At 38.8% G+C, this 18,483-nt stretch overlaps 1 protein-coding gene across 2 annotated transcripts; it reads right to left on the reverse strand.

The window, feature by feature from the left end:
- Positions 1 to 5,853: 5,853 nt before the first annotated feature.
- Positions 5,854 to 18,112, reverse strand: fam83b (family with sequence similarity 83 member B). 2 transcript variants are annotated; one of them, XR_014593400.1, is made up of 6 exons: positions 17,981 to 18,112; positions 15,623 to 16,096; positions 14,386 to 14,550; positions 13,059 to 13,183; positions 9,371 to 12,154; positions 5,854 to 6,732 (listed from the first exon to the last, which is right to left on the reverse strand). XR_014593400.1 is itself a non-coding variant. In XM_083922764.1 (5 exons), the coding sequence occupies exons 2-5, from the start codon at positions 16,070 to 16,072 to the stop codon at positions 10,171 to 10,173; spliced, it is 2,724 nt and encodes a 907-aa protein (XP_083778890.1). In that variant the 5' UTR covers positions 16,073 to 16,096; positions 17,981 to 18,112; the 3' UTR covers positions 9,222 to 10,170. The 2 variants fall into 2 exon arrangements, 1 of the variants encoding a protein (XP_083778890.1); XM_083922764.1 differs by lacking the exon at positions 5,854 to 6,732 and having other exon boundaries at positions 9,222 to 12,154.
- Positions 18,113 to 18,483: the final 371 nt, after the last annotated feature.

Genomic DNA, 18,483 nt, shown 5'->3' on the forward strand with positions numbered 1-18,483 from the left:
ACAAATGTTTTTCATGAAAGACAAAAATGATTGGGAATGTATTTAGCCAGTTCTTTGTTTATACTACTGCTGGCTGGACATCACAGTCTTTTTAATTTTAGTTGAATATTTCACATTGTCTGCTTGCTTGCTAACTACGTAGTTTTCATGCCTTCTCAATCAGTTTGATATTTTGGGAAATAGACTTGATCGCCACCAAGGGCGATGAGACACACTACAGGAAAGAGGTAGACCTTCTGACCACGTGGTGTAGGAACAACAACCTCCTGCTAAATGTCAGCAAGACGAAGGAGATTGTTGTTAACTTTCAGAGAGGCCACACCGACCACCCACCACTAACCATCGACGATGCTGCTGTGGAGAGAGTGAGTAGCACCAAATTCCTGGGGGTGCACATCAGTGAGGACATGTCATGGACTACAAACACTACATCACTGGCAAAGAAGGCACAACAGCGCCTCTACTTCCTGCGGAAACTCAAAAGGTTAAGTGCTCAACCACCCATCCTGATGACATTCTACAGAGGCACCATTGAGAGCATCATTTCCAGATGTATTACTGTATGGGGCGGGAGCTGCACTGAGTACAACAAAAGAGCCCTGCAGCGCATAGTGAATACAGCGGGGAAAATCATTGGTGCCCCGCTCCCATCCCTCAAAGACTTGTACACCACCCGCCTCACCCGGAAAGCGGTCACAATAGTTAGTGATCCAAGCCATCCCACACACAAGCTGTTTAGCCTCCTGTCCTCTGGAAAGAGGTACAGGAGCATCCGCTCCCGCACCACAAGAATCCATAACAGCTTTGTCCACCAGGCTGTTAGGCTGCTGAACTCTCTCCCCTCTCTACCCTCAGTCTGACCCAGCAGGGCGTCAAGATAAAAGTAAAACAAAATAAAAAAATAAAAAATAAAAATCCGAGACATGCTGAACTCATAATAGACACAGAAAATGACTATGCAAATTGCACATATTGACCTGCTGCTATAAATTGTTTTGCACTACTATGCCACCATCTGCACTTTTATTGTTATTTATATTATTACTATTGTATTGTTTTGTTGTTACTATAGCAGTTAGATAATTTATGTTGTGTCACTTACCATTGTGTCTTGTCTTTGTCTTGTCCTGTCTACGCGGAACGAAATTTCGATTCCTTGTATGTCTTGTTCATGTGAAGAATTGACAATAAAGCTGACTTTGACTTTGAAGAGTTAAATGAGAAGTTTGATACCCCTCTCACAACTGCACGCAAAATATAAAGTAACATATTATCTGTTTCCAGTCTAAATGCTAAGCTAGGCTAACTGGATGCTATTACAGCTTCATATTTTTCTAACAAATGGTATCCAAGGGGTGGTATCCAACTGCTTGACGGAAAAGCAGATCTCACTAGCAAACAATCCTCCAGCAAAACATAGATGTGAGACACAATGCAGATAAGCATCCCTTCATAGAGCTCACAGCAGGACTGCAGACAAAATGATTGCAGATTGTTCTGCAAATAAAAGTATGAAAAACTGCAATCACGATCACCAGCAGCTGTGAAATTGTGATTCTGAAATGGATGGATTTTACTTTATTATTTGTGTGACACATAAAAAGGAACGGACTTCTCTCCGGTGTCAGTTTTAAGGCTTGTTATCAGCCATGGCCGCCACGCTGGCATTGCTTTACAGATTCTCCTCATTTGCTTGATTGGTCCACTCAGAAAATATACGTTTTCAACACAGTTCACACAGATAAACTGAAAGTGTCTGGCCAAAATGACAGATTTTGTTTGCAAAATGTTCTCAACACTCAAAACATTTAACACATGCAACAAAAGCAAATACTTCCATTAAACAACACAACTTGTGGCCATTTTGAAATACAGTTTTATTCATTCAGTTTATTTTTGTGTGCAGGTATCTGCCCATGAACTGTTATTGACATGTAACAGTCAGCACCTATAGACAAATTCAGACATTCATTGTGGTACAGCTTTTGTCCTGCATCCTTTCTTAACTAAAGGACCAATAAAGAATTTCAACTAAATTTAAAAAAGGCGACTCAGAAAGGTTTTATTTTACGTCATTCTTTTTGACTGGACCAGAAAGAACAACACTATTATTATTTTGTTACCATCGTTTTAAAACTTAGAAATTCTAAATACTGTAAGTAAAATAAACACAAAAGCAATCAAAAAAAAGGGGGAAGAAATGGGAAGAAATATCTTATTAACAAAATAAAGATTTGTACGGAAGCCCTTAACAGTCATACACAACATACATTTTATTTAGTGTTTTCTCATGATAATGAGATAATTAATTTGAGATCTGGAAAATCAGTGTAGCAATGTCAGAGGAGCAGGAGAATATCGACACAGACCAAACCGGCCTTTTTATTACAGATAATGTTCACATTAGAGTGCGTCAGCTAAGAAAACGTTGTTTTACCACTACATAAATACCAGTACAGGGAAGAGTTTTACAAGGTGCACATAAAATGCACAGATTACAGTGTAATTTTATAACAGAAAATAAAGAACTGAACTCGTCTGTCAGTGTTGTCAATAGTGTTCTTCAAGATATGAGAAGTCTTTATGAGGCATGACATGTCAGGTGTGATGGAAATCCCAGGCCTATCACTTTTTATTCATTATCTATCTCGTTATCTCAGGAAACAGAGGAACATTATCTTGTTATAATGAGAAAAGGGATCATAATCCTCTTGTTATCACGAGAAAACAGAGGGAAATTATCTCGTTATCACAGGAAAACGGATCAAAATTATCTCGTTATCAAGGGAAAACGGAGGAAATAAAATGTATGTTTTGTATGACCGTTTAGGGTTTCTCTATTTGAAATACTCAGAACATTCCATTTATTCCTGACTGATTTCTGATTGAAGAATTGTGCAAAGAGGTTTCACATAGGTGCATTAAAGATTCAGAATTATGAAAGTATTATATAGCATCTGGGAATAGATGTTTTCCTTTTCTTTAACACAGTTGATCCAATAGGGTTGTTGGACTGTTTTGAGAAAGGGTGTGAAAAATGTGTGAAACCAATGAAAAACTGAAGACTTCCAATGTGCTCAGAAAGTGATGATGAAGATCAGGTTTCATTAAAAGTGTCGTAGCAATCGAGAAAAACTTTAACCATGTTCTAAAATGTGGTCCTGGAGACAACTACTGTAGTGGTAACTAGAGGCTGGTAGTGCGGTCTCTCTGTCTGTCTGTGACCACAGAAAAATAAATACAGAAGTATAGAAAGTAACAGGAATAAATAACAAAAGTTACATGAACTAAAATAAGAATAGAATAAAAATAGAAACTATACAAGAGTAACTATCTAGAGAAACTAGAATAGAGACTACACAGTATTTGGGGACAATATGCTGTAATATAAACAAAAATGTGTCCATGCAGAAAAAATATCAATGAAATCACAGGCAATGTTCTCCCTGACCAAGCAGCAGGGAAGTATCACCTAGCATTTCAAATCCATCCTGAACAGCTTCTACAGCTATCCGCACATGCATCATCTGTTGTTTGCAGAAGAGGTAAACATACATGGCAGGACAAATTGTTAGACCATGGTTCAGCACACGCTCAACCAAAGTTGTGAGAATCTCATTAGAGAATAAGTCTCTCCTTGGTCTTGCTGCTCTTCCTCATCTTTCTCTCACTCCTATTGTCATTCCTCTCGACATGTGTTTGTTCATGTGAGGAGTCAGTGGACTGAAAGAAATTAAAGTTTGAATGACAGGGTGTTCAATGTGAACACAAGGGATTTTACTCAAGGCGATCGTGCCAAATGAAGAAAATTGTGGTTTAGAACTGCAATCTAAGTGGAAGCAGGAAATGTGTTTGTATTTTAGCAGAATTGGTTCAGGGGGTTGGTACATGAGGTACAGGTTGTGGTCCTTGTATTTCAAGTACCAGTCTTAGTGTAAACAGTTGAGAAAAACTAAGTACGTAAGTTACATAACAAAAGTAAGTTAAAGGGGAATTTCGGTATTTTTCAACCTGCACCCTATATCCCCATGTATAAATCTATGATTAGATTTATCTCGCCTAAATCTAATCGTTGGAGGCAGTCCTGCACTAACCTGATGCACCAAATGGTTTGTTACACCGAACCATCTGAGAAGCCATTATTGGAAACCACTTAGAAAAGGGCAGGTGATTGTATGAAGCACCTGTCTATCAATCTCTTGCTGAAGCCAATCAAGAGAAGAGTAAACATCTTTTGATTCTAAAAAATCCTTTAGTGGCCTCATTTGCTCTTATTTTAGTGAGGAAAAGTCTCCAGTCCTGATTTAACGGGTGCTATAATCAACGGCGGATGTAGACATTTTTACATAAGGTGGCACGGGAGGATGATACACAGGAATCCCCATATGTAAAAATACTTTTAAACTATATATTGTTTTATCATGTCCTAACACACTAAGCATTCTTAACGCACAACAGGAACAAGCCAGACTTCTTCCCACTTTTAGTTTTCCTTTTATTTTTCTGATGCTTCAGCTACTCTCTCCAGCTCATCTGGCCTGCAAGAGTCAAGATGGGAAAAGCTCTCTTTTTTCTTGTGTTACATGACACTGTAGGGCCATGTAGCTGATAAGTATAACAGATATCAAATGAGAAAAGAATTATCATACAACAGTTGTGTTCAGACAACTTAATTCCATTGTATTTGTTGCTGTTATTTTCCAAGTTTGACAGTAAATGATGTAACCTGGTTTAATTTGTGCAGCCTCAGTGCTGCGATATGTGAGAGGAAGTGGATTTTATAGTACTGCTTAGCTGATCAAATCAAAATGATCAATCTCCGAGCTAGCACTGTGCAGTGTGTTAAAACTTAACACTGATGAAACAATGAAACAATTCTATGGATTCAAACATTTTTATTTAGCTTTTCTTTTCTTTACTAAATCAAAACTAATCAAGGGCAAAATGCATATCACAAGTGAGCGATTTCACTTTTGGCTAATTATTGGACGAGCTGTTATTGTTGATGCTAAATTGCCTTTAGCATAAATTACATTCATCACAAATGGAACCTTGAAAGTTAAATGAAAGTGTTTCACTTAATCTGGGGAAACTGACTTCACCTTCAGATGCGCGGGGCAGTCAGAGTCGCTTCACTCTTTGCCGGGATGAAAGGGTCACCGCAGAAGACTTGCTGTGTGTGACCTGGACCCTGAGTGCCGCTCTGAATGTTTGATGCAGAGCCGTAGCCAGTAGCCAATTGTTACCTTTTGGATTATTTATTTTTTGGTTCAATGCTGGTGGACAATAATGGATGTTTGTTTTAACAAGTACAGATTTAAGAACACAAAATAAGGGGGGTAGTTGAGGGCCACCCCCTTGCCCCCCTGCAGATCTGCCCCTTTGCTATAATGTGTTATTGCTATGACAGTTGCCTCTCTGTGTTGAACACACCTAAAGCCACTAAACCGCCCTGCGATTATATTGTGAGAATTAAGCTGCCCTTCAAGATAAGCCCTGCACATCCTTCATGATTACATGCTATTCAAGTTTACTTAAATAGTACATTCTTTTTGTAGGTATAGGTACAAACAGTGACTAAGAACAGTCTGTTGCAGTTCATGGTTGCCATGACACCCCAGTGTTTTTTGTCTGAATGAAAAGAAAGAACCAATCTTTAGTTTATATTGATTTCTTCATCTTCATCATCATTTGTTCTACATTTTCATTCAAACACCTGTCAGTATTGACTTGTTTTTAAAAATATATTCTCATCAACCATCCGTCTATATTCTGTTGTTCTTCATGTCTGACATGAAAATAATCTTCAATCTTTATGATTGTTTGTCATTACAAAAATGACTCATACTGGGTTTAAAGTTGAGCGTTCTGCCTCTAAAGCTTTTCTCCGCTGACCAGAGAAAGTTCAGCACTGAAAGATTATCTCAAAAAAGCAGCAATTTATTTATATTTTTAGTTAAAATAATGCCTTCAGGCTCTTAATCCTAAATCAGCTCATATGAAGCAAATAAATTAAATTCCATCAAACTAATTATGAACAATGAAGTAATGCACCAACTGAATTAAAACTGGAGCATATAACCACTGATTTTACAACATTTGCCATCCTTTTGATTCCTGCTTTTATTTTTTCAAATGTATTGTCATCTAAAGAGTGAACAATATTGAGTCAGTTATGTAATATCAGATATTTCCAGGACAATTATAAAGATCTCAAAACAATAAACAGCGTCTTTACATTTGAAACAGCCGATATCTGACAGGAAATTACTCAAACTTACTTACTACTTACTTACTGTCCCAAAACTGTATCCAGAAACGTGAAGCTGCAGGTATCGTGCTGCAAAAATAACATTAGCGTTGTGGTTTTTAATTTGTTTTCTTAAGCATGATTTGCAGGTTGGGTTGGTTGTGAAGTACACCTTAACCACTAAGGGTTATAGTGTGGATGTTATATTTATTTTATTGTGTTTCAGTATTTACCAAAGGTTTGGTAAAACTCTAAGTTCTGTTTGAATTATTCCTCATTGGCAGCGGCTGCAGGTCTCCCCCTTGAAAAACTGCAAAAAAATAATCTAAAAAAAACAAACTGTATACATCTCTGAAAAAAATTAAAAACCTGTGCCTGCAGTACTTTTGCTCCATTATGTTAGTGTTACAGTTGCTCAGCCAGTTATTTTCAAATCCAGCATGGAGACTTCCTGTGTGTGTAGTCCCATGTACAGTATGAATCTGTGGATTATAGTAAAGCAAAAAGGATAATATTAACACTTAAAAAAAGTAGTAGCAAAACATAGAGGTATCCAGACAGTAATTATACAGTTACATTAGTTCAACTATAAGTCATTATCACTGTCTTATGCCACACCTTTTCATATTGTGCCATGTTCTTTTGTGCTTCTCTGTAAAACATCACAAAGAGAGTAAACTTGTAGAATATATTCATGTTGGTGGAGGAAATTTGAGCAAAGAAGCAGGTTCAAGGATAGACAGCCCAGTATGCACTGATGCTGGTTAACACCTGAAATTGCTTTTCTGGGCATGAATATTTAAGACTATTGTCAACTTTGTATTCCTATCAACAGACACAAAAGGAGGCAAGCTCTATTATTTATCCTTTTGAGTTGCAGAAACCGCCATTTGCTACATTTTCCAAAACGTACGGTGGTCTAGACCGGGACTGTGGAAGTGATATCCTTCAATCATCTCTCTTACATTGGGACAGCAATGCACTCACATGTATTCACCCTAGTGATTAATTAAATTGCTGGAGGTGAGCCGCATTACAATAAGGCTCACTGGAATGCCAGCAGCATTGTCAAGCTCAGTATCAGGAGGTGAAAGTTGTGCCTCAGGTGTATCCAAAAAGTTCAGTCTCACATTTTGTTCTGTGAAAGCATCTGTAGCCACAGAATTGAGGTGGAGGAGCACGTCGTGTTGCTGCATTGCATCACATAATATTGAGGCTATTATTGCTAATGTATCTCCTGTTGTTCTACAATGAAAGACGGGATTGGATACAATATCCTGTACGTATAAAGTGGTTTGATCATAATGAAAAGGTAATAGAGACAGAGGACAGTCAAGCTGGAGAGGAAGTATGGCAGGATATTATTTATAGTGTTGAATGGACCAAAACAAACTTCATTCCATTCGACTCCCTTCTCTATATTAATGGTGTTATACAATAAATTGGCAAAAATATGTTGAGTATATATGTTATGTCCTAAATTATTGTTTATGCATCTTTATTTCCTTCTTACTGTGACCAAACAGCATCACAGATGGCAGGTTTTTCAACATGTGCATTGATCTAATTGTATTGATCTAATTTTAAAAACACTAGCACATATTCTTAAAATTAATAAACCATATATAAATAGTTTTTTTTTACCTTCTTTTCTTTTAGCCACCTTGGATAAATTATGTTAAGTGTGCAGGCCATTAGTATTTTGATTCTTTTGGTTGTTTATTATGACGCCTATGCTTGACTGTGTCTAATTGTTTGCGTTCTCTCACAATTGCTTTAAGCTCTTTCATTAATTAATTGCCTTGCAGACCCTTTTTCAAAATGTCTCCAATAATAAAAGCCAATGGGAGCTCTTGTTTCAGTATGGAAGTAATTTTCTATTTTTTTCTCTTTGAACAATGAACACATTTTAAATAGTCACTCTGTCATTTTCATCCTGAAGATGCAGTAAAACTGGTTGGTCTTAGAACTGTACTGGCTAAGACCAGCCCAAAAAAGGAATACAAAAAATCTGTCACAGCTTCATTCTTTGATTCTTTAACATGGTTCAACAGTAAACGCCAGACAGGAAGAAACACGTTAATCTTTTATCGTTTTTTATCATTGTTTCATTGGCATCTTCAAGAGAAAGTGCACTAGACACTAGAGTCCATCCATCCAACTTCAACCGTTTGTCCCTATCGGGGTCGCAGGGGGGGCTGGTGTCGATGCCAGAACCCACGCAGACAAGGGGAGAACATGCAAACTCCCAGCCTGGTCTCACCAAAAGGCGTGTGAATGACACGCTATTTCTCTCAAGCCATCTCGCGTATAATTACAACACATGTCATGTTTTTTGCGTGTCGTTTCACGCCATGTAGTCTCAATTGACTTGTATAGTGCAGTGCGTGAAATGGCATTGTCATTTCACGCACAAATGTCATTGAGGGAAAACCCACGTGTTTCTCCGGAAGGTGGCGGAGAAATACGAAGTGGTGGAGCTTTCCTGTCAGAGGGTTGTTTTTAAATCAATATTTCATGTGAAGGATGGCTGAAATAACGGGCGTGAAATGCCCTAACCCTAACCCTTACCCTAACCCTAACCCCTAACCCTAACCCTAACCCCTAACCCTGGCCCTAACCCTAACCCTAACCCTGGGGAACTACGGGCGTTAAATGACACGCGAAAAGCTTAATATGCGTAGACATGCAGGCGAAAAGTCATGAAAGTCATGAAAAGTGGCGTGCTATTTATACGCCCTCCCATGAGACCACGTAGAAACTCCACACAGAAGGGCCCCAGCCTGGATTCGATCCGCAACCCTCTTGCTGTGAGGCGACAGTGCCAACCACCACACCTGTGCAGCCCCAAAAACTAGAGTACACTAGAGTATCTTCTGTTTAAAAATTAAATTCCACGAATATCACTGAGGGGAAAACACAGAGAACCTGGCTGAATTCTCATTTGTAATACCAAATACCTAACTCCAAAGAGGAAATAATGTTTTATTAATTAAAGGAAATGTTTTCCAGTTAGTGTTGATATGTTTTACATTACATTACAGTCATGTTAATCTGGAATCATCCTTGAGACGCCATTAAGAATGTGCACATTGACTTTGGCCTTAAAGGAAAACAAACCTCGGATGATGTCTTCCCCAGAGGATTCATCATGTGGAGTGGTGGTTAGCTTGATGGCATTTGCAATAGCGTCACAATATTTGTCAATACACAGTAGTAACGACTGCACTTTGGTATGTGCACAGACCTACAGTTACAGCAATAAATTCTATCCATGTCTGACATTTTGACACAACTGCTAATTACAGTATGCATCTGCAACTTTTTTTGGTTTGAGTTTATTGCTTCAGACGCCAGTCGAGGACTGACGTGATGACAGATTTCATAATTATGTTATATAAAGGTCTGTAAAAAAACAAACATATTCACCTTTCAATTGTATTCATCAGTGCATCTGTATAAAATAACACAAGCAAAGGTCAAATGTAAACAGTGTTTGCTAGAAAAATTTTCATTTTCCACGGCATGCCTACAGCAGAGCGTGTCCATTTTATCCCATTGAAGCTGCTACATGGACCACGCGGTCCTCCAACAGGTAAAAACTACATAAAACTGTATGAAAAAATGAATACAATCGTGTGGGTGTTTTTACATTTCATATTAAAATAAATCAATCATATCCACTTGTATCCATGATCCATGTCCAATTAATTAATTTAGTATCAGTTAGTATAGCCTACACTTCCAAACCCTACATGACTAACTGCATATGACTTGGCAAAACTCAATAAGCACAAGGCAGCCACACGATACAAAGACAGTGTAGAAGGTAAAATCCATGCCCCATGTTCTAATGTTTGTAATAATATTAAACAATGAGTCAAATGTGAATTGGTAAAAAAGTGACTAGTGTAGACTCACTACTTGTTCTTGTGTATGAGATTCCCCACTCTGTGAAAGAATTTCTCCAGCTTATTTTCATGGTGGCCTCGTGCAGATCGGGTGAGGTTGTGTTCAATAGCTACAACACCTTTAGGAAAGCCTTTGGTTTTATCCTGAGAGTGTGTGCTTCCAAAGTCGCGTGCAGAGTGCATGGACTGTTTCTTTTCAAATGAGCAGAAAGGCTCGAATCTGCTATAAATGCGAGTGTCTGTGCCTCGATCTCTGTTCCAGACTCCTGAGCTAAGGCCGGGCCTCGCGCTTTTGTCAAAAATGCTGTGTTTCTTCTCTGCTGTAGGTTTAGGTAGAAAGACTTGCGTTGGATTTTGGTGCTCCTCAGTTCTGAAACGAGGTTTTGAGGACTTTAGATGGTCGTCCTCTTTCCACTTTCTCTCACGCTCTAAGGAGGACCTGACAGAGTTGGTTGTGCTTTGGTGAAGTGTTCCTCCTCCATATGATATTCTATCCTCATCATCAGCTGTTATTGTGTCTGTGCTGCCACCTGACCTTAGACTTGATGTTTCCATGCTTCTTATTGAACCCTCTTTTTTCTCTGGTATGTGCAATAAGGATTTAATTTTGTTGGTACTCTTCTTCAGAAAATGCTGGGAGCCCATGCCGTTGGATTTGGCTTCTAAATCCTTGCTACTCACATCCAGGGCTGCTGCAGACACAGTTCTGGATGGTGTCTCTTGCCAAATGGGATTACCAGGGCTCTTTGTGCTTGTGATACTCTTGACATCGTGATGAGAAGTGGATCTCTGATCTTCTTTCAGATTTAACCCGTATCCTCCATTCTGTGCATTGACCCCAGCTGTACTTCTATTCACTTGCATCCTTGCAGAAGCTCCATACATGTGACCTGAAGATTCATGCATGTACTCAGTGTTTGATCTCGGATCTGCTACGCTATGCCTCTTGTGCCAACTGTCTGTTTGGATGTCTGGGTTTGTGATCATGTTTCCACCTTTAGCTCTACCTAAGCTAGCGTATACAGTGTTGTAAGTGTTTCTACCTGGACCGTAACTTGAGTTATTCCAGTTGTCATCCAACATCTGCAAATTTTGCCTTTTTTCAGCTGCTGCTGTTGGATTCCACTGCATGGAGGAGTAGTGCAAAGGAATGTTTGGTGCTCCAGACGAGTTAACACCAGTGGAGGAATTGTGGATGTGTCTGCGTGGATCCATTTGCTCTGGCATGGTGGACCTGAATGCAAGGGAAGACCTCATCCTTCCCTGCATGTAGGAGTTAGCTTTGTCGTGTGATTCAAACTGGTCTAAATAGTCACAAGAGTCTCCAAATGGGACATCAGGGTTTTTGAGGTAAGATTGAATCCTTAATGTGCGCATGAATGACTTAGATGTATTCTCCAGTGTTGGCATGCTCTGCTGCATGGACACAATCTGTTTATCATTGCCATTGTAAGACTGTCGTATGTTTTGACTTCTGTGTATCTGTGGCACTTGTAAGTAATTGTCCATGGGGTGGTAGTTTATTCCATTTCCTGTTTCTCTAGAGATATTCCAGTTGCTCGCTCCGGGCCTGGTGTTCTGCAGTATACATTTGTCTTGTCTCTCCCCAGCATAGCTGTGCCTTTTCAAAAAGTTCATCATCTCTGTAGATTGAAATTGGGGCATCTGGTTCTGTAGGCCAATCCTGTTCTCAGTCAAGGCCCCAAGTTCGATAGGTTCCTCTTCAAGAAGCCTCCCCTCAAGGTCTCTCACGCCTAGTTTCCTCTCACAGGTCTTCCGATAGACTGTGTCCAGTGTATGCCTCAACTGGTCCTTCCGCTCAATTCGTCCATGTGGACCGTTGCGTTGGAACAAACCCTCTGGGGGGCAGAGTTCAACTGGCACAGTCGATCGAGCATAGAGTGTTCGAAATTCCTCGTCGTAGGACTTCACCAGGTGACCTGTGATGACTTGCACCATGCTCAGATTAATCTTCTCAAATGACCATGTGAAGCTGGGAAGAAACATGAAAACATGATTATATATTAATGTAATATAAAACAGACTGTCGTGTGACATAATACAAAATGCTGCTGGTGGGGATGCAACGATTCACTGTTCACAATTCAATTTGATTCATGAGTAATGGGTTCACAATATGATTTTTCCACTTATTATTATGATATTGAAGACAAAACAACAAGACAAGACAATGAAAATAACTAACTTAGGCTTGGCCTCTGTTACTTGTTTGGAATATACATATACGAGAGGGACGTAGGACGTCAACATGCAAAGTTAAAAGTAGATAGCACCATATACTGTTTAAAAAGAGTATTTCATTTTGTATTTACATACTCATGGTAAATGGACTTGTACTACTCAAGGCGCTTCACAGTGTCTGTCACATTCACCCATTCACACAGACATTCACACTGATGGCAGTGGGCATCTACATACCATCTAATCTGATCTAACCTTTCACACCTCATTTACACACCCATGCGCAGCACGGGGAGCAATTCGGGGTTCAGTGTCTTGCCCAAGGACACTTTGACATGTGGGGGGAAGATGGGGATCGAACCACCAATCTCTCAAACAGAGAACTAACCACTCTGCCACCAAGCCACAGCTGCACTCATATTTGTATAGCTGCCTCGCAGCGTATTGTGACATAGCAGCAAATCTTGCTATCCACAAGGGGCAAATAACTACAGAAACCAAGCAAACAATAATATTTGTAAAGCTTTCCCTTTGAGAAACATTCGTATGTGTTGCAACATTTTCTAAATAGCTTAGTCAACTCTTTTAAAGGCAACAATAAGAAATTATGACAGCAATTTTGTAGAGTGTCAGAAAATGTAGTTTGTGTAGTTAGTGCATGCCTCAGTAAACTCAACCATGGCAGTTTTATTTACCTGTATGAGCCATAAATTGCCGTTTGGCAGTCGACTAAAAGAAACTTCTGCTCCATTTCCCCATGAAATTTCGCTCCTGATCGACAGAGGTAATCCTGACCTTTCACAGTGCGCACCCTCATGTTCTATTGTCAGAAGGGTGAAAGGAAAATATCAGAAAAGATTGATCAGATTCACTCTTACAGCAGAAGATAATAAGTATGTCAGTCAAAACAGATGTATGTTGCAGATTAATGTGAAGATTTGTAATATGTTGCATTTTTTGAGGCCTTTTGTTGTTTTTGCTGGCACGGGATATGCATTTAATGGGAAGTCGCAGGGTGTGTTCGAATCTTAAGCTTCTCTTGGCCAGCAAAATAATGCCTACTTGACTTCTGAACAGTCAAGTTCTAGCGAAGGCTATTTAAAAAGACTCTGACGTTAGCACCTTTTCATGCATGTTTATTTGGGGTTATAGAGAAACATTTAAATAAAAACAGTGTCTCCTGTCATTTAAGGAAAAGTTAAATATTTTGGAAAGCGTGCATATTTTTTTAATGCTGAGAGTCGGATAAGGTCAATACAACTCTTAAACTTTCTGGTTAGTTTAGCTTGGCATAAGGACTGAAAATGGTGAAACAGTGGCTCTGACTTAAGGTTACAAAAATGCTTTCTATCCCTAATAAAGCACGCTATCCGCCTGTTAAGTCGTGATGTAACGCATCATATTTCTACAATGCCGTGGTGCTGTGGTCCCCATTGTTTGAACAGATCTGAGTTTTTAAAAAACAACTTGATTATCATTTTACCTCTGCAATTTCCCTGCTTGGGATCTATAAAGTATTTCTATTCTATTCTATTCTATTCCATTTCCACTATATGAAAAGGTGTCTTAACTGACAAAAAAAGCGATCACAATCATTCATGTTTGGCCGTTGTTGTCTGTTTTGGTTCATGAAGCAATTGAACCCGGAAATCGTATTGTGAAAGGGTGTTACGTAAGACTTAACAGACGGATTAACACGTTATATCTTGTCTGCTCAAACTGCAGAAAAGCTTTTTGCTTTTTTTTGTTCCTAGTTGTTAAGCTAACATTTCCTGCTTGTAGCTTCATATTTTGCAACAGATGGTATCAATCTTCTTATCTAACTTTTGCAAGTGTATTTCGTTGAGATCAAACAATTTTTTGAGTTAGTTGTTTCAGATTGTCACCCTCAAAATGTACCATTCCCAAATGTTAGCTTCTTATGATGCTAGGCTTCATTAAAAAGCAATAACAACCACAACAATTAAAAATTGTTAGTTACTTTGTAACTTATCAAGTGGATGTTTTAAATTGTATACTCACTCTGAGTTGTTGAATTTTGACATCTAGATTTTCAGCCATTGTGAGGAAACTTTTCAAATGGAAATTATCCAAAAGCACATAGACTGGAACTCCTCGTATAGAGGCATCGACAGCTTCTTTGAATATATCTACATCAGTGAACCTGTCCATCACGATGGCAATTACCTGTGAGGACAGAGAGCAGAGTGTATTTAACCAGTTTACACTTGTGAAACATGTGAATGATCTTTTTAAGCAGAAACTCACAGTCAAATAATTAACGTGAAACAACAACACAAATGTGTTACCATAAAATGAGACAGACTCCTTTGATGACCGGGTTAAAACATTTTCTTTCTAACTGCAATGAAAGTTCACCATGTCAACAAGCATTTTGAAAATGTTGAATGTTATGAAACCAGCGACATCAAACTGTGGCATGTAATGAGTTACTTGAAGAAATCATGTCTGACTATATTGTATGCTGTTTGAAGTAAATCTTATCCCTACATTAATTCACTGTGTAGGAGGTTTGTGTCTCTGAGTTGAACCATGAATCATTCTTAATCATATACTCAACAGTCAAAGAATGTGTATATTTAAATTAATATTATTTAACCCTCAAAGAGAGAGAGAGAGAGATTCAAGCTTTTGTGTTCCATTCTATTTATCCATGTTTCTTTTGTATTACTTTACACTGAACTGCTTTTAATTATGGGGAAATGAGAAAAAGGTTTCATTAAATCTTCTTGAGCTGATATTTTGTTCTCCCCAGACCTTCTTGTCAGTCTATTGCTGTGTGAGTTGCTTTAATTAAGAATGAGTGCAGAAGGAACAAGGTTGTGAAGATGCAGCAGAATACTAATTGCCTACTAACCACAATTTTGAGCTACAGAACTAGTTTCTGATTCATCATGACACATTTTGAGAACTAACTGAGGCGTTAACTGTGTTGTGGATGTGACTCTGCAATGAAATACTCCTGTTGCATCTGGTTCCCACACTTTTTTCCAATGAAGGTAAGTTGCGAAACCAGATTTTGACCTTGACAGCACCAGCAGACACTCCTTACAACTGGAAATTGAGAGCAACAAAGGTCTGAGGACATGCCCAGAGCCTAAGGAGCTTACAGCATACTTGAAAAGAGCACAGACTAAACACAGTGGAAAAACAGTAAGTCTGAGACCATGTGCTACTCAAGATATATCAGTCTGAACATCACACAACAGATCCTTTTTTTGCAGGTAGTTTTGATTACCTGTCTTGCTTCCTGTATACGCTTCCGGATCACCTCTTTGATGGTGGGGCTGTTTTGTCTCGGTGGATGAAACAGCATATCGATATTTGTCTGCAAAATTTCGTGCATGACTTCCGGCCACCCCAACTCCAAATCTGGTGTGTCCACATCCGAGTGGGTGGGCCAGTACGTCCCTGAGGATGACTGGTTGTCCAGTGGATCATTGATTTCCACTGCATGGTTTTGAGGTGTGAGCTGTTCTGTGTTCTCAGTGATGAACAGAAGCTCTTCCTCTGAAAGGAAGCTCCCGATACGTTCTCCCTTGAGAAACTCCTGGTAACTGTCTCTGCCGCTACTCGTCAGACGATCAATCGCCAGGCGATATGACTCCTTATAGTGGGGTTGGATATAATCCTCTGATTTCAACTCTCCCCTCAAGGACGACAGCAAGGAAATCTCTGGAGACTCCATTGGTCCAGGGCGTTTCAGTAGGACCTGTCATAGATAAGGAAAATCAATGACATGAGAACAAATTTAACAAGATGGAAAATCCTGAGAAAGCTTAAGCCTAAAGAGGCAAAGTAAAGTATAATTGTTAAAGTACAACCTCACCCTATTTTCATGATGAAGTGCTGAATAGCTAACTAGCAGTTCCTGAGTAACACTGAATCATGGACTTTAAAGTAGATAATAATAGGTCACTGGAGAACAGAACGGATCTGTTCAGAGGTTGACATTTTTTCTGGATTCCTGTGGCCCCCTGTGGGTTCAGAGGGATACCTGTGGGTTGGAAGTTCAATATTAATCATGTGACTGGGACAGGAAGAAATGTCAACGAGAGCGGGCGGGATGGGAATTATGATAACAATAGGTCTGTTTTTATATGCAGTTCAAATATTAATAAAGATGAAACAACATGGGAACCGGACAGGTTTGACAATCCACTGCTGTTTCACCCTCTATGAACCAGTGTTGAGAGAGATATCTACACAAAATACCCCAAAAAACAATTGCTTTAAATATATTGAGGAACTACTTATTAGTTAGCAGCTAGTTGATACTGTCAAGGTAAAGTTTATTTGTATGACACATTACTTTCCTTACTTGTTTCTCAGTAGATAAACAGGTAAACTTGTGCACCTTTCTGTAAACATCCCAGTGTTTATATATATTAGGATTGTGTGTAGAACAGTTGGTAAATATTTTCCAATATGTTGAGTTCAAAAACACAGCGATGCATACTCATTATCTCTACCTATAAGACATTTGTTAACACACAACACAATACACACCTGTTATTGCTATGCTATTTTTTTTTAAGAGATTTTCAACAAGCCACATCATGAAAACTGACTCATCCTAATCAGATGCTGAACCTGTTCACATTAGGGATATAAAGGATGACAAGCAGTGAATTCCCAAGAAATGTTATGGCTGCACCTGTAGCGTGCCCTGAAGTTAAGGTGGGGTGAAATAAAACCAGTGAACATAATGTCTTGTTTCTTCTATGACTTTGTGACATACGGAATGGACATTTAAACTATAATTCATAGACAAGCAAAAACGTTTCTGTGTTTTAAATAATTTCTTGAAAACAGGATAAATAAATAGAGCTTGTATGCATGTGAATGCATCTCTCATTCAAATTTTACAAAGTCAGGCTAAGTAGGCTTACAAAAGACCTTTTTATATAAAAAACAACAACAAAGAAAAACGTACACGAGATGGAACCAGTTTTAAGATTTATTCTCACTTCTACACATTGAAATTATATGATAATATCATTATAAATCAAACCTCACTGGTTGAAACCAATCATACATTGCATTCAGTCAGAACCAGGTGACATTTTAAAGACTAAAGCATTTCACTTACACACAGTGATAATCTGTCATGTCTGATGAATGTCAAAATAGCAGAGAAACAAGAGAGAACAATTATTTTTAATGCAGCTATACAGCTGAGACGCAGACATGGGAAAGTTTGTGTTAACTTTTACTTTAAGGCGAGTTCCCTTGTCGGTAGTACTGTATGAGTACAGCTGTCCTTTCCTCTTTCTTCCGGTATAGACTCTTTTATAGAACCTTCTGCTGTCCTTTACAATCACGTTTCCATTTTTCAGCTAAGTTTGGGATGTCGAAGGTCCTTTGAAGTTAACTTTAACTCTGCTGTGCTTTATTTAAATAGACATGTCAAACCGTAAAAGAAACCTATCAAACTTGGGGCTATTCTAATCATATTTAATCCAAAGTGCACACCACAACCTTGTAAAAACAGCACATTTTACTACACACCGGATAATTCATTTGAAAAATGAGGCACTCGATATTCTGACAGAGCTGCTACCGCTAATTTATAATCTTATGTATGGTAACTTACATTTAGATTGTGAACTTTGTGAAAATCCTCTTGACTGCTCCCAGAATACCCCTCTTGGATTTATGTATGTTCAGCTTATGTTCAATATTTGGAGTAACTGCCAAGTGGCAGAAACAAAGACAAGGAGGTGTCTCAACATGACAAGCAGTCTGCAGATGGAGGGTGTGGATTCCAGTTTTGACATGCAAATGGTCTGGCTCGAAACTTGTTCACAGTCAGCCATAAACCTGTTTGAGACATTTAGCCACTCCCATCCTCCTCCTTTTCAGGGACAAAGTTCACTCCGACAGAAATCAAGATAATGAGAAACATAAAGAGGCTTTGATGAATACTTTAGGGCTGGTGGCACTGGACCTCGTCAGAGTGCTCTGTAGAGCTGTGAAATTCATGCAAACTGATACAATAATGCATGACTTTAAAACCAGTGTCCATGCTTTGTATTTCTTGAACTGGGTCAGAAGCAGTTTAAAATAAAAACATTTTCAAATGCAAGGATGTTCACA

The sequence above is a fragment of the Echiichthys vipera genome (genome assembly GCF_963691815.1).
Source record: "Echiichthys vipera genome assembly, chromosome: 11".
Classification (NCBI taxonomy): Eukaryota; Metazoa; Chordata; class Actinopteri; order Perciformes; family Trachinidae; genus Echiichthys; species Echiichthys vipera.

Bases quoted from the DNA above. Each gene is read 5' to 3' on its own strand.
- fam83b (XM_083922764.1), bottom strand. From the start codon at position 16,072: ATGGAGTCTCCAGAGATTTCCTTGCTGTCGTCCTTGAGGGGAGAGTTG. The intron at 13,184-14,385 runs GTGAGTATACAA...TTCTGACAATAG, and splicing joins TCAAAATTCAACAACTCAGA to AACATGAGGGTGCGCACTGT. The intron at 12,155-13,058 runs GTAAATAAAACT...GTTTCTTCCCAG, and splicing joins GCAATTTATGGCTCATACAG to CTTCACATGGTCATTTGAGA.